General features: G+C 36.4%; 3 protein-coding genes across 7 annotated transcripts in view; all 3 read left to right on the top strand.

Annotated features, from left to right (window-relative positions):
* The window catches only part of LOC306846878 (histone-lysine N-methyltransferase 2B-like), a 39112-nt gene extending 31626 nt beyond the window's left edge, over nt 1–7486 (top strand). For all 5 annotated transcript variants that reach the window (XM_079380554.1, XM_079380557.1, XM_079380555.1 and 2 more), the window contains 9 exons: nt 473–2897; nt 3278–3382; nt 3463–3581; nt 3693–3821; nt 3930–4182; nt 4297–4404; nt 5162–5245; nt 5395–5524; nt 5648–7486. In XM_079380554.1, the coding sequence (XP_079236680.1) occupies nt 473–2897; nt 3278–3382; nt 3463–3581; nt 3693–3821; nt 3930–4182; nt 4297–4404; nt 5162–5245; nt 5395–5524; nt 5648–5923 (3629 nt within the window). In that variant the 3' untranslated portion in view covers nt 5924–7486. The remainder of the gene's footprint in view (nt 1–472; nt 2898–3277; nt 3383–3462; nt 3582–3692; nt 3822–3929; nt 4183–4296; nt 4405–5161; nt 5246–5394; nt 5525–5647) is intronic.
* A 1244-nt stretch (nt 7487–8730) lies between these two features.
* LOC306846877 (uncharacterized protein) lies at nt 8731–13765 on the top strand. Its single transcript, XM_079380552.1, has 18 exons — nt 8731–8789; nt 8907–8972; nt 9133–9271; nt 9346–9450; nt 10264–10344; nt 10457–10513; nt 10683–10766; nt 10945–11037; nt 11184–11279; nt 11366–11458; nt 11541–11627; nt 11867–11971; nt 12145–12294; nt 12392–12499; nt 12682–12777; nt 12965–13051; nt 13242–13337; nt 13476–13765. The coding sequence occupies exons 2-18, from the start codon at nt 8921–8923 to the stop codon at nt 13543–13545; spliced, it is 1599 nt and encodes a 532-aa protein (XP_079236678.1). The 5' UTR covers nt 8731–8789; nt 8907–8920; the 3' UTR covers nt 13546–13765.
* A 1847-nt stretch (nt 13766–15612) lies between these two features.
* LOC306846867 (uncharacterized protein) lies at nt 15613–22186 on the top strand. The gene is made up of 18 exons (XM_079380540.1): nt 15613–15766; nt 15968–16115; nt 16300–16401; nt 16615–16698; nt 16862–16918; nt 17088–17171; nt 17417–17497; nt 17679–17774; nt 17975–18067; nt 18235–18318; nt 19317–19421; nt 19712–19864; nt 20052–20168; nt 20536–20628; nt 20880–20966; nt 21178–21264; nt 21403–21498; nt 21656–22186. Exons 1-17 carry the CDS (start codon nt 15718–15720, stop codon nt 21485–21487), a joined length of 1605 nt encoding a protein of 534 aa, XP_079236666.1. The 5' UTR covers nt 15613–15717; the 3' UTR covers nt 21488–21498; nt 21656–22186.
* Nucleotides 22187–22453: the final 267 nt, after the last annotated feature.

Genomic DNA, 22453 nt, shown 5'->3' with positions numbered 1-22453 from the left:
AAGATTTGTTTAATTTTCATTAAATAAAAGATAAATTAAATGAATGTTTTTATGCTGGTAAAAAACGGAACACCCCCCCCCCCCCCAAAAAGCCATAAACCTAGGGGAAACACTGTAGCTTGTACCCATGTATGTGTCAATCACTTTTTAGATGTAAATAAAATATGTAAAAATTAAATCTGTTCATATAAAGCAATCGTATCTCTTCACAAGACTTGGATTTAACCACTTTTACGACGCCTTTGTGACGTTTTTGGAAGATTTGGGTACATTAAACTTTTCAGGTTTCATCAGTTTCAAAGATTAGTACTAAATACAGCTAAATACTTTCGAAGATTAAACTCTTATGGGTTTGGAATGACATGATGCTGCGTAAATAATGACAGAATTTACATTTTTGTGTGAGCTATCCTGTTAAGCCTTGATTATTCATAATGAAGTCATACATAATTATCTTAAAATTCCTTCTCAGGAAATGCTGTTTCCACATCCCATCACATTTTGACCATTAGTGACCTTGATGAGACGCGACGTACAACAAGAAGACTTTCCACACGTAGCCGAAATGCCTCTCCACCCCCTGTTGTACTGTCAGGCCCAATGGCTTTGCGATCAGGGGGCATGATTCATCCAAGGTCGCTTTCATTCAGCCCCCCTGTCTCACCACTTGGTGCAACCGAGAACCTCATGAGCTCCACCTCACCTCGACAAAGGGGGAGACCTTCCTCTTTGTCTCCCTCTAGCATCACCTCAGGACCCTCTCCTCCACAAGCAGCTCTACAAAGTCCCTCTTCCACCTTACGTTCATCTGTCCACCACTCCCCAAGACATAAAGAGCCTTTCAAAACCACACAGCATAAGACTGATGAGGTGGCTCAAGGGATCTTTGCCTTTTCAGAGGAGGCTGCAGGCGCACCAAGCCACATAATTCCTGCCTCATCCGACAAGTCGAATCAAGAACTGCTCTCTGCGCACTTTGATCCAGACACAGATGTGGCAGTGGCCTCGGTATTAAATGCAAAGCTTGAATTTGATGAGGCTTTGCTCAATGAAAATGTGGCTCTGGACTGTGACCCTCAAGGTGGTGAGGGAGATGCAGAAGAAGGAGCCTGCAAATTCAGCACTGGCAGGAAGGACTTGACTTCAGAGATGCAACTGGAAACAGATAATATTGTTGCTGACCATTATCTGAATTTCTCTCGCACAGTTCTGGTCCGTGAACCTGCCAAAGAATCTGCACAGGCAGGTCTCTCAGTCCTTCCTAACTCAGGGTCCATCTCTCAGCTGGATGGAGCTGATAATGACTCGGAGAGTGATACAGGTGAAGCCAATGCAGACGATGATACTCAGGAAGTAGGAAGTAGTTTTTGTAGTCAGGATACCGAGCCATTAAAGCGCACTGGTCCAAACAAGGGCAGAACCCTTGGCGATGGGCAGCTAATTTGCCCAAGATCACCTATTGCAAATCCACATACAACAGATTCTGTTGATCAGAATTCTCAGCTAGAGACTCAAAACATGGACCTAGTCTATGAAGAACAGGAAATTCAGGAAATAACTCCTTTACAAGATGGTGGAAACGTAATTATTGATTCTGAAGTATCCAATGGACAAGAGTCATTTCCAGATGAACTAAAAGCAACAACCCCCATCCTTTGCAAAGGCAGTGATCTTGTTACGACCCAAGAAGTCTTGCTTGAAAATGAATCAACAGAAGGTTTGCAGGAAGTGTTCTTGGATGACACCAGTGGGAATTTCATATCGGCTGTTGATGGCAGAGTTTTGGACTTGACAGAAAATGCTGCTGGTCCTGTGGCGGCAACTGATTCCTCACCAGTAAACAAGGACGAACCTGTTTTGAAGAGAGGTTTGTCACCTGTTGAGAAACCGGCAGGCACTGTGCCAATGTGTAGTACTAGAACAATTCATGTTGTTGCACCAGCTGCGCCCACAAAAAGATGTTTTGTGACCATACAACCTGGCTCCCAACCCAAACCCTTCCATATGGCAATGCCTGTTGCCAACTCTCTGCCACTTTCCTTGCCTTTCAATGTTGTTTCATCTTCTCCCACCATTTCTGTTGCACCACAAGGAACTCCGCTTGCTCCTGCTTCGGTTTTAATGAATGGTTTTGGAGCTCTGCCTAAGGAAGCCACTAAGGGTCATAGGATCGCTATACGCATTGCCACCTCAAAACAAGTGACTGAACAGTCTCTGCCCCAGTGTTTACCTGGTACACCCCCTACACCTCAGGTTCTTCTGGTCAACCGTGCAGGACAGATTCTAGTGAAAAACCCACAGACTAATACATACCAATTACATAGCTCTAATTCTCCCTCGTACACCCAAATCAGCCAGATTGCGAAGATAATACACAGCAGTAATGTTCTCCAGCGACCTGTCCCTAAGGTTATGGTGATACCAGTGCCTCAGGGTAGTTTCAGCAAAACCACACCAACGCGTATCATATCTTACAGCAGCAACAACAGAGCAACACCACCAACCCAGGTGCTAATCAGGAGGATTCCTCAGAGTTATCCTGTAAGCCAATTGCACAGCATAAGTCCGTCGATAGAAAGAACTGGCTTGATTTCTGAAAGTGGGCAGAAGGAAGTGGCCCAGGAGATAATCGACAAAGCAATGGCAAGTCACCGTGATATAGCAAGTCCCACTGGCATGAGCCCTTCTCAGCTCCACCTCGAAAAACGCCTCTCTCCTGAATCAAAGGATTCATTCCCTGGGTTTCATCTTCGAACTCAACCCAACATCTTGTCCCACTCAAGACCTCAAGTCAAGATCAAGAGAGTGTCTTCAGTTACTGATCGAATTGGTGTGAAAAGATGCCGTACAGACTTCTTGGACCAGATGGGACCTTGTTCCCAGGATGACCACAGCAGGTAGGGACAAATATTCAGTCAAATTTAGTCAGGGTGGTCAAGTTGTGGATCATTATTGCAGATTGTTTTAGAGACCCGGGTTATAGGAGGGGATGTACAGTCGTTGTTTTTTTCGCATGTTAACAGTCTATCACAATCATGATATTGTTTTGTGCAGTAAAAGGTAGCAGTGTTGTGAAAAAAGCATTTACAACCTCACTGAATTTTTTATTTATTTTTTTGGCATTAAAAAAACTACTTTTAACAAAAATACAAACTTTTTGGTGGACCTGTCCTCTAAACCAAAGCCTTAAGACTGACTAGTCATTAACACAACTAAAAATGTCATTTTGAATATTCAAACTAGATGTTATTAATTTTTAGATGGTATTTATGTTTAGATCAAACCGGGTTAGAATAAAGGCCCCAAGTGTAAAGGATGTGCTCGACTTTGACGACCCTGATGTTGGATCTCTTGACCAGCCAAAGAATGATGTAAAGGAGAGGTCAGTGCTGATGACTTAAAATCACATTTACTTATGCTTTACCAAAGATGACCGTAATGTTTTGTTTTTCCTCTTTTTAGAATTACTCCAAATGAATCCGAGCCCACTTCGGTGCAGGGAAATGACACACGGGACAGTGCTAAATCTCAGTGTATGAGCTACAAACATGGTAATTCCTCAGACTGGGCCCCCTATGCAGGTGAATATGAGCTATTGTTGCTTTAGAAACATTTTAGTTGCTATAGCTAATTCAGTGAATTTGAACTGTAACAGAGGTTTTGAAAGTTCACTGCATGTGTAATTGTTTCAGGTTGGAGTTCAGATGAGGACTCTCCATCACCAGGCAAGCAGGATAAGTGTGCCAGTCAGTATCTGCCCCACCTGCGCTTCCAGATTACCAGTGAAGATGGCTTTAGCGTAGAAGCTGACAGCATGGATGGTCAGTATTGATAAACCTTGTAGTGACACTATGTTATAAGAATAACAGTGAGTTTATTCCTTTCACACTCTGGCACATTATTATGTTTCCTCTATGGTGTTTTTTCAGTGGCGTGGAAGGCAGTAATGGATGGTGTCCAGGAGGCACGGGTAGGCTGTCGGCTAGAGCAGTTTCCCTTCAACAGGGTAAGCGGTGCCAGGGTTCTAGGTGTCCTCCACGATGCTGTGCTCTTTCTGCTGGAGCAGCTGCAGGGTGCTTCTCTCTGCCAGAAGCACAGTTTCCGTTTCCACCAGCATGAAGTAGCAGAAGAAGAGCTGCCAGTAAACCCCAGTGGCTGTGCCCGCGCAGAGGTCTATGTGCGGTAAGTATCTGTGAACTCTACGTCTCACATAAGACTTTGAGTTGCTTTATTTGTTCCTTTCCAAATGTGGAAATAAAAAATGGCCTCTCTTAACCCCCCCACACCAACACACAGAAAATCTACCTTTGATATGTTCAATTTCCTGGCATCACAACATCGTCAGCTTCCTGAGTCGAGGCCATGTGATGATGAAGAGGATGACGTTATGCTAAAATCCAGCAGGTTAGACACTCAGCAACATATTTGAAAAAGTTCACCCAAAAATGAAAATTCTGTCATTAATTACTCACCCACATGTCGTTCCAAACCTGTAAGACCTTCGTTCATCTTTGGAACACAAATTAAGATATTTTTGATGAAATTGGAGAGCTTTCTGACCCTCCATAGATGGCAATACAACTGACATGTTCAAGGCCCAGAAACGTTGTAAGGACAACTTAAAAATAGTCCATGTGACATCAGTGTTTCAGTCATAATTTTATGAAGCATACGTTTTGTGTGCAAAGAAAACAAGTCTCACACGGAAGAGAAGAAATTGTTCAATAAAGTCTTTATTTTTGTTTTCTTTGTCATAGCTTCATAAAATTTAGGTTGAACCACTGATGTCACAATGATGTCCTTACTAAATTTCTGTGCCTTGAATGTGGTAGCTTCCTTGCTGTCTATGCAGGTTTAGAAAGCTCTCGGATTTCATCAGAAATATTTTAATTTATTTTCCGAAGAGTAATGAAGGTCTTACGGGTTTGGATCGACATGAGGGTGAGTAATTAATGACAGAATTGTCATTTTTGGGTGAACTATTCCTTTAAATTTATTTGTGCCACTTAAAAGATAGATGAAACAAGCCTCGTGTTGTTTATCAACTATAATACCAAAATAATTAATTCATAATTTTGTTTAAGTATGTAAAATCAGTGCATTACTAAAAACATTTTTTAGTTTTTTTGTGACTCATCCTGTTATTTTGACTTCCCTTTAGACGTGCCACAAGTACGGAGTTGCCAATGGCTATGAGGTTCAGACACTTGGAGAAAACCTCTAAAGAGGCTGTGGGAGTTTACAGGTAATCCCTTCCCGATAGATACAGGGTATTGCAGCATAACAACTAGCTGTGTAAAATCGCTTAACAAATCCCATGCCAATAAAAAAGATGGAATGAACATTAATTTTAAGAGCAAAAGTAATTGGTGCAATTCATCATCTCCATGACAGATCTGCTATACATGGCCGTGGTCTTTTCTGCAAGAGGAACATCGAGGCTGGAGAGATGGTGATCGAGTACGCTGGCAACGTCATCCGCTCAGTTCTCACTGACAAAAGGGAGAAATACTATGACAGCAAGGTAAAAGTTATTTCTCAGGAGTGATACACAGTTTTTGCTTAAAAACCTCTATTTATCCTCTTACACTGCAGTGATGTTGAATTCCAAACCTACTGTCTGTTTCCTGCCTCTCTTTCCTCAAAGGGCATCGGCTGCTACATGTTTCGCATTGACGACTTTGACGTGGTTGACGCCACCGTGCACGGAAACGCAGCACGATTTATAAATCACTCCTGCGACCCTAACTGTTACTCAAGAGTCATCAATGTGGAGGGCCAGAAGCACATCGTTATATTCGCCCTGCGGAAGATTTATCGCGGAGAGGAGCTCACCTACGACTACAAGTTCCCCATTGAAGATGCAAACAACAAATTGCACTGTAACTGCGGGGCCCGGCGCTGCCGACGCTTCCTGAACTAAAACAGGCATGTTTACTCAATGGCAAATGGGTGGGGAAAGGAGGTTTAGGAGTGGATATTTTGGTGTGGGTGGCTATTTATGAAGGAAGACACTCTTTACGGGTGCTTAATGTTGTGGAGATGAATTTATTCTGAAGGAAACAATATTGAGATTGTTTGGCAGGGTGTGTAGCCTTTTTAGACCTCCAGCACGTCTTGATTGGTTACCTCCATCGAGTTATATTTCCTACTCCAACATTCAACAACCCAGTAATGTCCTGCACTGGATGAGGCCGTTTGCTTTGATTCAACAATTAAAAATCTTGACCTCAAATGAATAACCTTTACTTAATTATTTCACCTGTCCTTATGCTACTTTGTCCCAGCATGCCTTTTAAATTGCCACTGGTGGCTGGTAATGCAGTAGATCTATTCTGGAAGGATCCTTGAGTGTCAAAATAAATGTACAGAGGTTTTCATAGTGGAGGAGACCCTGAAGTTTAAAAGGGTGTGATTATTTTTGCTACTGAATCAAGAGGAGTTCCTGTTATAGGCCGTCCTCAACAGCACCTTAATAATCTTTGCTCTCTTTTTTTGGAAATGTAAACACTGTACATATTCTCCAGAACAGATGTACTTTTTAGTCAAACCATGAACAATCTTGCCACACAACCTAGTTTCTAACGGGAGCCTGTGTGTTTCCAGAACATTGAAGTTTGTATATTTCTCAAGTGTTTTTTTTTTTCTTAATGGGTGCAATTAAATGCGTCATTTATAACACATTTTAAAACCAAATTTAACACCCTTGACTGGCACATTAATTTAAGTTAGCGTACCTTTGCTCTGAATGCATATACAGACCATTTTACAGCATTCTGGGTCATGTACAGATTACCATTCTTCAAGACTCCAAGTTTTTATTTGCTTTTATATCTTGAGGCCAGTCTTTTGGGGGGTCAATTGTAATATTCTACATATTAGGATCACTGTTGTAGTGTTAAATATGTGAAAAATCCCATTCTGATCATCAGTGCACAAGTATTTAAGGAAATATTCAAAACCATACTCATGAATGGCGGCTTCAGCTGGAAACAGCCGATGCGCTGCTAATAGCCATGTGTCTTCTTTTGATACCCTTCCTCTCGCAGCACGTTTAGACCGACTCATCTCCATTTGGGTTGACTACCTCAGTACATCAGTGCTAGTAAGTTACAGTGCATACAGTAGTATAAAGAATGCTGGGATAATCCTGCACTAGCTTTGATTTTATGCAATGTGACTAGGGGTTGTTTGTTTAATTTGTTTGTTTTTCCAGAGAATTCCCGGATCCCTCTTCCCTCATGCTTTTGTACAGAATTGAAGTGTGCTTATTAAAAATGAAGACTGCGGCTTGATTCCATCACTGAACGTGATCCCACTCAGAGTGAATCTTTGTATAAAGTTGTATACAAGAATTTCTAAATCTGTTAAATTTTTCTACACACTTTTTTATTTATGATGTTCTGTATGTAATAAAGATACAAAAATATTTGAACAAAGAGCAATCTTTTGTTTTTTTTCAAATATTTTAAGTCAATGTGAAATCAAAATTGACCACTGTATACTTCAATAGAGCATGTTATTTCAGAGAAAAAATGGCTTTCATTTGTCTTTTAAAGGACTTGATTTTACCTGAAAATATTTTTGGATTAACTGAGCATTTGGAAGGTTTAATTATTCAAACACAATGTCTACTGATCAAAATTATATTACGTTGGATATATAAAGTTACTTTAGAGAATTAGATTTACATTTCACTTATTCAACATCAGCGTCTATGCTAAATGCCTAGAATCATTCAGTCAGCTTTTATATTTCTGTTTTAATAGTTAAATAAGATTCTTCTTTGACATGCCTTTTGTAATTTTATTTTAAGATTTGTTATGATTTAATATTGAGCATTTTTATAACTAATTCTGAAAAGTTACATTTTATTGTCTGTTATGAAATAATCATGCAACACCATCTTGTTCATGCTAATCTCATCTAAACGTGCTAGAATTTAAATTTACATGCTCACTATTAATAATAGGAAGAGCCTCCTTTTGTCCAATTTTGCCTGTGGAAAGTTGATCTGAATTGACACCATCAGTTCGAACCAATGGGCAAAACATTCAAATATTAACAGATAAATGTTTGTTTAGTCCCGCCGTGCTACTCTTCTGTCCCACTCACTGTTGAAATGTACTCACATTTACTCATGACCATGTATGGCAAGCCGTTTTGACTTTTATTCCTTCTCAGGATATGAATTCTTGATATCAACAATTCAATTTTCACTAGTTAAAATGCTAATTCTTGATATCAGGAATTAGATTTCTACTAGTAACAATGGCTATTTTTGATAACGGCAATTACATTTCCCCTAGTAACAATGTTAATTCTTGATATCAACAATTTAATTGTCACTAGTGACAATGTTCATTTCTGATGAATGTTTTGATGTTGATATCAAGAATTGACATTTTTAGTAGTAAGAATTGTATTTCTGATGTGAAATTGGAATTTCAACTAGTAAGAAATTAATTATTGATATCAACAATTGATTTTGAATGGCAGCCTATGGTGACATTTAACTAGTGAAAACTGAATTGTTGATATCAAGAATTAACATGGTTACTAGTGGAAATGTAATTGCTGATATCAAAAATAGCCATTGTTACTAGTAGAAATCTAATTCCTGATATCAAGAATTAACATTTTAACTAGTGACAATTGAATTGTTGATCTCAAGAATTCATATCCTGAGAATGAATAAAAGTCAAAACGGCTTGCCATAGACCATGTGATGACCCATATAAGCAACAGTCAGACAGTGAGGGCTATTTCGTTTGCACAGACTCAAAAAGGTATTGTTCATCGCTTCTGTGGTCAATGATATTCATTACAAAATAGACATCATTGACTGGTTTTCTGACTCCTTAATGGCGTGCATAGTGCTACCTATCTTTTTTCCTCTCTTACAGCATAAAACAGAAACATGAATAAGATTTTGGCCATCTTCAGTTTAACTGCATTTCTCTGCTGCTGTGGTATAGTAAAAAAAAAAAAGTCCTGTCTTTGTGGTGCACTATTTAAACTGAAACTACATTTTATTTGACAAAAGCAGTAGTTCTGGATGAATTGGCTTTGTCTTTTGTGGTAGTTATTACTCGTTCTGTATCTCTGACGCAGATGATTCTGTTTTTGAAGGTGTGCAGAGTGCTAAATCACATGATGACTTAAGAGGACAAATCCTCAACTCTGGGACTGTAGTCTTTTTAGACTTCCTGGAGAAAGTCAGAAACGCTACAGAGAAATTAGTGAGAGATGATCAGTTCAGAAAATCAAGGTAAGATCAGCTATGGATTATGCACTGTTGGTTTAGCTGTTGCCTGGTCATAACCTTTTTCTGTAATTTTACAGGATTTCTATCCAAGGATACATGAAATCCTTAAGAGAGTTGGCAAACATAGTGAAAGATATGGAGAGTGCTAGAGAGAGCCAGGATAATTCAGATATATCGCCACAGTAAGTCTGTCCACCATGATTATATTACTGTATAATTATAATAACATTCTTTATTCTGAGCTCATGTCAAGAACACGATTCACAAAGGTTCAACAGTTTATATATATATGCTTAATTCTTAATAAGCTGTGTTGTAATTTGGATGTTTTTGTGATAGTTGTTAATGAGTTCTTTGTCCTGAGCATTTGCCTGTAGTTCTTCAGAGAAGCCTTCCAAGTCCTGCACATTCTTTGGTTATTCTGCATCTTTTGCATATTTGAACCCCTTTCAACAGCGACTGTATGATTTTGAGATTCATCTTTTTACGCTGAGGACTATATAAAAGTATTCACAGTAATAACAAGAAGTAATGCCAGTAGTAATGCAGTGTTCTTGGTTTATTTAAACCAGCTCTAAAAAGACAATAGTATCATTATTCAGTTTAATTTAGTTCAGTGTTGATTCAGTTCAACACTGTTGCAAAGTGTCATTATCCAGCTTAATTTAGTTCATAGTTCATATTCACTTGTGACAGTGCAGTTAAATCAAAGATATTACTGAATATTTATCATCTTTTAAACCTCAATTCCAAGAAGACTAAATAAAGTAATTTAGGTCTCTGTTGTTAGTAATCTATTGTTATAGTTGTGATGTGAACTTCTCAATTCTCTTAGAATGATTAGAATATGTTTTATAACCTTATAGTTAAAGTTATAGTTATTGTTCTTAGTTAATAACTTATTAGATAAAGAACAAATTAGTTTTATTTTATGTAATGAATTTTTTTGGTGATTTAAAAATATATATTTATAGCTTCTGTTCTTTGATTCACAGGAGATTACTTCACATTACGTTAATGGCTGGTAGTACATTTAAGTTGATGATCTGGGAGGTCTATGACAAGTTTTTCTTTCCGTAAGAGCTTTATTATCTTTACACAAGCCAGTAACGGATCTTGTTTACCTCTGAGCAGTTCTCTGAATCCCACGAGTAATGTATTACCCACAAATGTGCTTTTCTTCTACAGGTATATGAAGATTTATCGTGAGACCTTAAAAAACGAGACAATGGCAGGCATCTGGAAGTAAGCATGTGTTCACTGAGGGTAGACAACTCTAGTGTTGCTTTGCCATATTTCTCGTCAAAGATGTGTTTGTGCATTGAATATAATGGCCTTACAAATCCACCATCCATGCTATGCGCCTCTCCGATTTTGCTCATAACTTGATATATTCATGTGACTTGTTTATTAGAGAAGTGGAGTCATACTATCTTCCAGGAGCTCCTCCAGTCTACAGTAAACCCATGCAGTTCTTCAGTCACCTTCTGGCTAAGGCGTATGACTTCACTACACCTTCATTTGGACTTGTTTAATGCTGCATTTAATTTATCTGTATGATCAGATTTTGTAATGAATGTGATCAAATGTGTAAATGTGTTTATATACATTTTACAAAGTAATTTTACAGTGCGGGGTATTAAAAGGTTACATTGTGTATTTCTGGGATCAAACAGGATGGTGAAGTCCCAGCTGGTGAACATGCTTGAAGCTGGGGCGGATACTGTTATAGAGATTGGAAAAACAGATTTGAACCAACTTCACAAGGAGTAAGAGCTGTTTAAAACCATGCTGTTAGAGCTCAAAGCAACTAAACTGAATCATTGTCCTCCACATTTAACGTGTTGGGCTAAAATGCACCTATAAGCCCCATTACATTGCATGTCATTTTAACCACGCGTTGTCTTGTCCAAAGCGGGCAGATGGTTATGGATCAGATCAGACAGAAAGCCTTTGAAATTTCAATTTTAGAAAGACAAAAAGAGAAGAATGATTTCCTTATATCATTAAGGTAAAAGCCTTCGTTAACTTCAATATTGTACTTAATCTGTTTAAAAGACATCTCTAACTAACTATTTTCCTTTTTCTGTTTCCTAGAACTGCATCTGGAATGATTGTTTTTTACTGGGATAAAGTTTTGGAACACACTGAAAGCCCATCGTTCCATGCAGAATACTTGGATTCAATGAAGTAAGACTATAGAGCTGCACAAATGTATGAGAATATGAAGAAAAATGAGCATTAAAGAAAATCTGAGTTTTGTGTGTTACAGGCAATGGGCGGAGCTAACCGAATTGAAAAACTCAAGTGAAAAGTATCATGTGCTTTTAGACCCAGATACAAGGCGTAAACTTTTAAAGTAAGGAAGAAAGATACTCAAAATGTGGAATTTAAACCAATACATAATTAATCCCAGGGCTATTCTCATTTTTTCATTTCATAATTATCATTAGAATCACCAAAATGATTCACTATCGGTATGTTAATCTGAATAACTGTTGAGTTGAATTCTGTTGAACGGGTTCAATTTTATTTTGGAGGTTTTACTCTTCATTGTATCGTTCATCTGTCATTTATCATTCCATTTTTCTTTTCTAGTTGGGCTGAACTTACTTTTGGTCAATTCTTTGAGGCCGCGGCCCAGGAATATTATAATCGTGGAAATGCAGCTCTTGGTTTGGACAGATTCAATCAGTCCAACTGGTAAATCTGATTTTAAAGTTCATTTGAAATGAAATGTCACATTATTTATGGTAAATGAATATGTAACCACATATCTGACACTTCATGTAGTTCAAATAGATATATTTAATAAACATCTGACAGAATACCTAAAGCAATGTTAATGACTGAATTTTCTTTTGTATGTTTCACAGGGCTGTTGTCAAAAGCACAGTTGTTTACTCTCTTCCTGTTTATGAAAAACTGTCTGAAGTCGGCTTTGGGTTTACTGAAATCAACAGGCTTCTTCACAAAGTTAACCGCATAACTCTTATTCTTGAAGGGAACCAGATATCCTCTAACGGGTAAGAAACATAAAACATCTGTGTGAGGTTTATATTTGTTTACTATGTAAATATTAATATATTAAGACTTTTTTATTGGTTCTTTTCTGTCTTGCAGACCAACCTTGTTGGAGAGCTGCATTCCTTTCATTTTGTATTTACTTACTGAAGCCACTGAACAGGAGAAAACCAGAAGCAAAGATAACCAACTATTACTGCCGTTGCGGTAAGACAATGTAAAAAAAAAAAAAGCCTTCATGAAAATCATTTTGAACCAGTAAAACAATAAATGATCTTTTTATGTTTGTATGTTGTTGATATATTTGTCTAGATTAGAAGGCTAGTGTTCTGCCCATATAATGCATATATAATGTATTCCTCTTCAAAATCATTGTTTGTTTGCTGTAGAGTAATTAGGAGAGTGTTCCTAGAGTGGTGGAGCTTTTATCTCACATTTGAAAAAAACAGATATTTTGATGAGACTGAATTGCAGCAAACACAGAGGTAAGAAATGTCCTTTTGTATTTTTTATATATCTACTATCCAGTGTGGTGAGGTTGGAAATCTGGTGAACTGCCTTGTTCTGAGACACTTTGTTGGCTGAAATTGAGCATGTTCTTGTGTATGATTTTTGTTCATTTATGAGGGGAGCAATCAAACGATAAATCTGAAATGTTATTTTTTTTTCCAGCAAATGGAATGATACGAGGAACATCATCATTAATGAGTTATTGAAACGTAACGCATTTACTCGAAAGCAGCTTGAAGAAGCACCAAAGTAAGCAAAGATCAAGTTTTGTTTTAAGGACAAGGATTTATTTGTTAATATATGGCTCTAAATCTGAAAATGTAAATAATATAAAGGCATGTTTGTTCTTAATTGCCATTTTTGGTTTAATGAATTCAGCTTTGTTTAATCTTTTTAAAGTTCACATTTGACTGGCTCTCTTTGTTTTTCAATTCTAAAGAAACTTTGTTCAAGCCATTCACCAGATCCTGGAGAAACTGAAGCAGTATACTGATCTTGTTGATGGCTTTGATGAAAGGATCGATCCAACTTTTCTGTAAGATCATAATTTTCTTACCATATCTGCATTTGAAAATCACATTTTGTGTAAATAAAAGATTGATAATAAATATCAGTTTATATTGCATATTATCAAGTACAATCAATAAGCTTCACAATATTAATTGTTCCTCAGAGTTTTGAAGAAGTTGATGCATCGCACAGATGTCATGTTTAATGATGTCAGGGACCTGCTGTTGGAGTAAACTCTCTATATTTGAAGGCAGTGTCAAGATTTCAACTGCTGGCAATAAACAGGATTATACCAGCAATGTATTAACTGTATTTAACGAAGATGCTGTTCTAGCATGCCTGCTTCTGAAAGAATACTAGAATAATTGCATTAGTGAATGCTGAGTAAAACACATTCCTCTCTATTTTTTCCACTGTAATGCTTTGTTTTCATTAAAAACATGATTTGCTGCATTTCTTTGGATTTGTTTTACACATTTTTATCCTCCAGCATCTTAGCTTAATATCAATAACATCTGGATCTGTTTTTATGTGTTAACGCTTGAAAATAGGTCCAATTAATAGATGCAACTAAATAAATGTGTCATAACTGTGTCATAACACATTTACAATAAGGTGTCATTTGTTAACATTAGTTAATGTATTAACTAACATGAACAAACAATGAACAATGCATTCATTACAGTATTTATTAATCTTTGTTAATGTTAGTTAATAAAAATACAATCATTGTTAGTTCATGTTAGCTCACAGTGCATTAACTAATGTTAACAAACACATCTTGTGATTTTAATAAAGCATTAGTAAATGCTGATATTAGCATTAACTAAGATTAATAAATGCTACAGAAGTATTGTTCATTCATAGTTCATGTTAACTAATCTTGTTAACTAATGTGAACTAATGAACCTTATTGTAAAGTGTTACCGAAATAATTAAATGATATATCACAACAACTAGATTTTATACTATATATATCTTTGTCCTGAGCATTTGCCTGTAGTTCTTCAGAGAAGCCTTCCAAGTCCTGCACATTCTTTGGTTATTCTGCATCTTTTGCATATTTGAACCCCTTTCAACAGTGACTGTATGATTTTGAGATTCATCTTTTTACGCTGAGGACTATATATATGTTGTCACGTGGACTATTTTAACAATATCCTTATTACCTTTCTGGACCTTGAACGTGCCGGTTTTGTTGCTGTCTATGCAGGGTCAGAAAGTTCTCAGATTTCATCAAAAATAGCTCAATTTGTGTTCCGAAGATAAACGAATGTATTACGGGTTTGGAACGACATGAGGGTGAGTAATTAATGACAGAATATTCATTTTTGGGTGAACTATCCCTTTAAATCATTTAGGAGGTGAGACCTAGTTGTAGCAATTTTACCTTTATTAAAAGGTAAATGGGGTGGTGATGGCGCAGTGGATAAGACACATGCCTTTGGTGTGAGAGACCCGGGTTCGAATCCACTGTGAGACACCAATGTGTCCCTGAGCAAGACACTTAACCCCTAGTTGCTACAGAGGCGTGCGACCTCTGACATATATAGCAATTGTAACCTCTGACATATATAGCAATTGTAACCTCTGACATATATAGCAATTGTAAGTCGCTTTGGATAAAAGCGTCAGCTAAATGAATAAATGTAAATGTATTAATCACATTTATTCTTAAGTGTAGGAAAATTACACCATTACTAGAATTTTGACATACTGAAGACTAAAATTTTACTCTGAGCAGCTCCTGATTTTCCACATTTTTATGCTCTAATGAGTTATTGACCCTAAAAACTGATGTTGACTGAAGAAATATGGACCTTGACAAAGACACACACACACACACACACACCGTTATTGGCAAAGAGCATTAAACTCATGGCCTACATTCAGTTGAATTTTGACACATTGCATTTCTTGAGTCCCTGTAATCTGACATTGTCAAAATCATATTTATTGTCTTTTTTTTCTTCCCAGTTTGGCATGTACATGCATGCACTACTCTGAACTGTTTTTTGTGAACTAACTTTAGTTACCTTAAAATTTTACTAGCCTATGTGGTAACCTTTCTTTTGCTTTTTTGTTTTAAGGAAAATATTGTCTTATTTTAACATATTGACCAAAACCTTTAACCTAACCTAAACCTGATGTTGATAACTTATGATAAATATGTACTGTCTGCACCACTATTGTGACCTTCAGAGTTTACATTGAAACACTTGCCATGAGAGGTAAGAGCAGACAGACTGCAAGGTCAATTCAGTAGGCGTGCACACAGATGAAAGTTCATATTAATAGAGATAAGTCCAGCTGTTTACTCCTGATGTTTAAGTCCATACTCCACAGTGAATATGTTGTGATCTCTTTCTTTTATTTAGTTTTTGCTCTGAGAAAGAAACAACAATATGAACAAATCACTAGCTGTCTTAATCTTAGCTGTTCTGCTCTTTAAAGGTAAGATAATGCTTGTTTTCTGATGTGGTATTTAATAGACATGGCAGCCCTCTTGAACAAGTTATAATATTAATCTTACAATGGTTATATATATATATATAAATATGATATTAAAATATTTACTGCAGTTGGACTTGATAAAATAATTTAATATTACACTGTCACTTATATTTGAGCTGATTTAGTCCTTTTTATATACAGGTGTGGACGGCGTCAGCCTAAAAGATGAAAATGATGAAATAGCAGACAAACTCTTCACATTTGGAGCGGAAGCTTTTTTGAAATACTTGGACAATTTAAAAGGGGCTGCAGAAGTGGTTGTGAAAAACAATAAGATCAGTAAAACAGGGTAAAACCAGAGACGTATGATGTAAAATTAACATAGACCATGCACTGTAAGAAAAACAGATAATGTTCTAGCAGAATGGTTAATTCAAAATACAGTCAAAACACTGTACATTGGGCCATATTTCAATGACTTTTCTTGGAATGTGGAATGTAAATTCACTAGCATTGTTTTCTGTGCTGCACAGTACTGATATGCAAGACTTGTGGATTTCTGTGAAGGAGATGATCGAGAGGATCAGTGCTGAGCAGAAAGCTGAAGGACACGATCAGTTCTTTATAGCACTGCAGTGAGTACTTCATCCACTGGATACAAAATACCGTTTGCACTTTATAATCATATACTGAACTTAAAACGAACATTTAAAAAAATGAATAATAAAGCTGAACACAATCTGCTTAGATTTAAGGAACTGTGATTTCTTTTTTTCTCCTCCTTCTGAGCAATTTCAAATCATCCCGATCATCAACATATTTTATTTTTTCTTCTGTGTGTTTAACAGCATTTTTCGCAGACTGGGTTACCTTTGCGGAGATGGTCTGGTTAGACTGATACGCACATTACCCAGGAACAGGGGGACTCTAAAGTATGAAGACCATTAATCCAATTAATGTTATTGCATAGCTTTTCAATTATTATTTTATCAACATGCAAATGAATTAATGAAGGGCATGCTGATATGTATAAAGTTGAATGTGTCTTTTCCTGAATATATTTTTGTTGAAACATCTTGAATATTTGATATATAGGGAACTTGGCTTTTATAAAGGGATCTTCAAAAACGAGACAGTGGTGGACCTCTGGAAGTAAGTTCTTTTTTTTTTTACTGAATTTACAAGATGACTGAAAATATTGTTTTGAGATTTGCATCCATTAAACAGTTCAAATCCACCACCTCTATGCAGATAATCTTCTCAGGATCTTTTTGAAATAATAGATAACTTAAACATTGTTCATCGGTTTTGTTTAATGCAGATATGTGGAGTCACGCTACCTTCCAGGAGCTCCACCAATCTACAGCGACCCCTTGGGGTTCCTCGTTCACCTTCTGTCCAAAGTGTATGAGCTCATGTTTAACACATTGCTGTTCACTGTTTCTTTCCATTTGAAATAATATATTTGATAAAAACAAATCTTACAGTCTAGCTGCTGTTTTATAGTAAGGTACTGTAAACATATTGTTTTATTAATCAGTTTTTTTTTGTATCTATAAAAGTTAAGATGAAGACGTTTATATGTTAATATAAAGCATATTAGTTTTCATGTTGACTCGAAATTGTTTTCTTTGTTGTGATATATAACAGGGTGGCACAGCCTCAAGTGGCTGAGATTCTAAAAGTTGCTGCGGAAGTTGGGAAGGTAGACATCAATCAACTGTTTGACAAGTAAGATCTGTTTTGTCATGCATTGGTTTTAAAGCACTCAAAATCAATGGCACTTCTTGCATTTAAGATGATTCTTTCATGCAGGTACCGTTTCCTAAAAACGTCACGAGTAAAATGTCAAATAACGCTAATAAATAATAATAATACATTTTATAGTCCATCATTCAGTTATATTTTTTAGAGTACAAATGTCTGTGGATCTGGTCAGAGAGAAGGCCATGGAAATTTCCACCTTAGAGAGGCAGAGTGAGAAGGATGAGTTTCTAATAACATTGAGGTAAGGGCATTCATTAAGAGCATTATTTTCTGTTTTTGATTATTATTTTTTTTGGTTAATATTAAAAATTGTTTACATATTTAATGTTTTCATCTTCATCTTTGAATTTACACAAAATACTGATCTGTTAAGTTGTATGTTTATTAATCATAGTGACTCTAAAGTGTGGCCTGATTATTTACGGACTGTGTATTTCATAGAACTGCATCTGGAGTTCTTGCATTTTACTGGGATAAACTATTGGAATACTCTGAGAGCCAGACATTCCATAACAAATATTTAGCTGCTGTAAGGTAAGACTATGATCATAATAGTTACCTGAATGTCAAGCCAAGTCACCATTATTTATATAGCACTTTTTATGTAGTCTTACAGACATAGTCTTACATTTAAAAAAATGTGACAAGATGAATGTACAAAAGAACTGATGTATTATAATTAACTAAGTTTTGGGTTGCAGGAGATGGAAGGAGCTGAGAGTATTGAAAGATACAGAAAAATATCATATGATTACTAGCCCAAAGACAGGACTTCAAGCCTGGACGTAAGATAAATTCAATTCAGTTGTCAGTTGTAATACAAGTAAAAACAATAGTTCATCCAAAATGAACATTTGCTGAAAATGTCCTCACCTTCAGGCCATCCAAGATGTAGATGAGTTTGTTTTTTCATGGGAACAGATATGGAGAAATTTAGCATTATATTATTTGCTCACCAATGGATCCTCTGCAGTGAATGGGTGCCATCAGAATAAGATAAAAACATCTCAATAATCCACAAGTAATCCACATGATTCCACACAATTAATCCTTATTCACAATTATTCTCTTGTGATCATCTGTGTTTTGTCCAAGATAAGGTATTTTAACTTTAAACCATTGCTTCTGGCCAAAATACCAATCCATAATACTGCTTCCTCCATCAAAAAAAGTCTATCCCCTTTTGTCCTCTCACATCAAAACACCAACGTATTTGTTTAGAACTGTTTTGGACTTTTTTTTTTTCTTGTAAACAGTGCTTGATCTGTGCTTATTTCTCTCCTGATTCAGACGAGATGACTTTAATATTATGGATAGAGTCCTTGTATTTTATCCAGGTTTTGAAGTAAAAACTTCTTAATGATTCTTAAACCTGCAGCTTTTCACTTCACATTAATTGATGGACTGAACAAAATGGTCATGTGGATTACTTGTGGATTATTGTGATGTTTTTATCAGCTGTTTGGATTCTCATTGTGACGGCAGCCATTCACTGCAGAGGATCCATTGGTGAGCAAATAATGCAATGCTAAATTGCTCCAAATTTGTCCTGATGAAGAAACAAATGGGTAGGCCTGAGGGTGAGTACATTTTCAAAAATGTTCATTTTTGGGTGAACTATTCCTTTAAAGCGTTGAAGATTTCACAAAGTTGAGTTTGGTTTGAGTGTTGCTCAATAACATACAAATAACATCATTATTGAACCAAGAACCGTATCAAAGCAATGACATGTTTGCTATCTTCTAATAACTATGACTGAACTAAACTCCTTTTCCTTATCTAGTTGGGCAGATGAGCATTTTGGTGACTTTTTTGACAATGCTGCGCTAGAATATGATCGATGGGGTAATGGGTTTTTTGGAGATGAGAGGTTCAATCAATCTAACTGGTTAGTATGACAGTACTTTTCATTCAGTGCACACAGTGAATAATAAATGACTGTGAATTAATAACTTTGTATGACTAATAACTGAGACCACAGACCCCAAGGCATGATTCAAGTAAATATGCATGGATTAAAATCCATTAATCATTCATAATGCTGTTATGCTTATTGTGTGGGTATAAAAGCATAAGCTGTGCCTTATGAATGCATTTTATTCCAGTTTAATAGTCTGTTTGAACATCCTTTATAGATGCATAGATGTATGTCCATTGACTCTGCTCTTTGTTTCACAGGGCTATTATGAAGATGGTGACAGTATACCCTCTTCCAATTTATGAAAGCTTGTCTGAAAATGGCCTTGGGATGTCTGAAGTTAATGATTTTTTTATTGACACTGAAGACACTCTCACTGAATTTGTAGGTGAAGGCATCTTGTCCAATTTGAAGTAAGAACACGTTTAATCTCACACTAGCCGTTAAATCAATCTGTGCACTAAAATATCTTATAGATGCCATAATACAAAAACATTTGAGCATATTACACCTGTACAATGACAATGTAGATAAACTAAAGATTATGTGGTGATTCATTTGATCACTAATGCAATAATTTCCTTTTCTGTTGTCTTCCAGGGGTGCGCTTTATGAAACATGGAATATTATTAATAATGACATTTTGCATGTCTCCATAAACAAGAAAAACCAAATGACATCAAATGTGGAATATGAGGACCCACTGCGACATTTACGGTATAATACGTAAAGCCCTGATGTTTGTTTGTGTGTGTATGCATAAAGGAATAGTTCACCCAAAAACGAAAATGTACTGAAAATGTACTCGCTCTTAGGCCATCCAAGATGTAGGTGAGTTTGTTGTTTCATCGGAAAAGACTTTTGTAGTACATCAGTTGCTCACCAGTGGTTCCTCTGCAGTGAATGGGTGCCGTCATGAGAGTCCAAACAGCTGATTTTCAGCAAATGTTCATTTTTGGATGGACTATTCCTTTAATCATGCACCTGCTTCAACCGGGATGCAAAGTTACTTTATTACTTTGTGAAGAATTTGTTGAAATATAAAGCTGATCCCAGCCACTCTCTCTGTTGATGTTCACAACAGCAAAATGAAAGCAACATGCTTTGATATCTGGGACAGAGTTCTCATTGGGATCAACAGAAATATTAATAATGATGGACTCGAACGATCAGCAAGGTAAAGTGTAACGAATCATTTTCTGCTCAACAGGCCCAGTCCTGAATGTTTAATCTTAAATTTGACATTTTCAAATAAAACATTTTAATTTGTAATAATATGACACTGCAGTTTTTTATTCTTTGTTTTTAAATATGCAGACATTGAGAATTTCACACCTGTGAGCATTTTAGCTCAGTCTATGCTATAGTAAAGAGAGAGCTATTAGTTAAATCATCAAACAAATGAAATTTTTACCTCATATTTCATAGGCACTGGGATGAAGTGAGGAGCATTTTCATGAAAGAGTTAATTGACAGTGGAGAACTAACTCAAAAGAAGCTTGATGAAGCACAAAAGTAAGAAAAAACTGAGTCTTGAAATAAAAAACAAATGGACAGATGCACATATATCTACAGCGACATATCTGCTTTAAAAGAAATGCCTATATGCAACATACTTCTTACTTTAGACATTGGAAATGTCTTATTTTAATATTGTATTATTATTACAATTATACTGTTAATTAACTAACTAAATAATTCCATTGTTTTCTTCATGTTTATAAAGAACATGTAACAGTGTCACACAAATGGTCTTCGACAAATATGTAAAAATGATTGATGGTCTGGAGGAAAGGATCAGTGCTTCCACCGAGTAAGAACTTTTCAATTTAAAAGTTCTGAAATATTTAATTCCAAAATGAGTAGTTACAAAACCATAATGTAAAATATCAAAGAAAATAACATGGAATGTTGAGATTAAATTGCTAACGTTTTCATTTTGTTCTTTCAGGACTCTTAGCAAATTGATGCTGAAGACTTTTTCTGCCACAAATACTGTCCTGGTTAATACTCTGGCCTTTTTGCTGTCTGATTAATTTCTCTCAAGGTAAGAGCTAAATTCTGTTCTAAATACTTTTGTCATTCTGTGACCTGTGAATAATCCTTGTCCCTCTTCTCTTCTTAGTATATTTACCAGTGCTCAATCGCTGAAGTTGTTTGATTGGAATGCTAATAGTGATGGCCCTTCCTTACTCCCTTTGCAGGATTTCTTGGTGCTTCCTGTCAATTATGCTGTCTGAAAAACTCTGAGCTGTAGGCCTCATCATTTCATTGTGTGGATGCATCTGATGCTGGTTCGCAAATGTGTAGACAAGATATTTTCTGGTTTGTCTACCCAAAAATGAAAATGTTCTTAAAATATGTTCACCCTCAGGGCATCTATCATGTAGATGAGTTTCTTCATCACAAAATATTTGGAGAAATTCAGCATTACAACACTCGCTCGCCAATGGATCCTCTGCAGTGAATGGGTGCCGTCAGAATGAGAGTCCAACCAGCTGATAAAAACATCACAATAATCTACAAGTAATCCACACAACTCCAGTCCATCAATTAATGTCTTGTGAAGTGAAAAGCTGCAGGTTAATAAGAAATCAATCCATCAAGGCCTTTTAACTTCAAACTGTTACTTCAGTCCATAATCTATATAATAATGCTTCCTCCAGTGAAAAAGTGCATCCCCTGTTGTCCTCTCACATCAAGGTCCACTGACATTTTTTTTGTTTGAGAGTGTTGTCACAAGTAACATATTTCTCTACTGATTCAGGTGAGACAACCTTTTCACTGGAGAAAACAATAACATAGAGGACTTGTTTGAAGTTAATGATGGATTTGTTTAATACAAATATATAGCATTTTTCTTCACAAAATGTTAACTGATGGACTGAGTCGTGTTGGTTATATGTGGATTAATGTGATGTTTATATCAGTTGCTGTACTGATACACTACAGCAAATAATGTAATGTTACATTTCTCCAAATCTATTCGGATGAAGAAACAA

Source organism: Barbus barbus (genome assembly GCF_936440315.1).
Source record: "Barbus barbus genome assembly, chromosome: 27".
NCBI classification, from domain to species: Eukaryota; Metazoa; Chordata; class Actinopteri; order Cypriniformes; family Cyprinidae; genus Barbus; species Barbus barbus.
Note: the sequence above shows the minus strand (reverse complement) of the source record. Positions and strands in the feature narration are given on the sequence as shown.

Bases quoted from the DNA above. Each gene is read 5' to 3' on its own strand.
- LOC306846877 (XM_079380552.1), top strand. From the start codon at position 8,921: ATGAATAAGATTTTGGCCATCTTCAGTTTAACTGCATTTCTCTGCTGC. The intron at 9,272-9,345 runs GTAAGATCAGCT...GTAATTTTACAG, and splicing joins GATCAGTTCAGAAAATCAAG to GATTTCTATCCAAGGATACA. The intron at 10,345-10,456 runs GTAAGAGCTTTA...TTTCTTCTACAG, and splicing joins TATGACAAGTTTTTCTTTCC to GTATATGAAGATTTATCGTG.
- LOC306846867 (XM_079380540.1), top strand. From the start codon at position 15,718: ATGAACAAATCACTAGCTGTCTTAATCTTAGCTGTTCTGCTCTTTAAA. The intron at 18,068-18,234 runs GTAAGACTATGA...TTTGGGTTGCAG, and splicing joins AAATATTTAGCTGCTGTAAG to GAGATGGAAGGAGCTGAGAG. The intron at 20,629-20,879 runs GTAAAGTGTAAC...CATATTTCATAG, and splicing joins GGACTCGAACGATCAGCAAG to GCACTGGGATGAAGTGAGGA.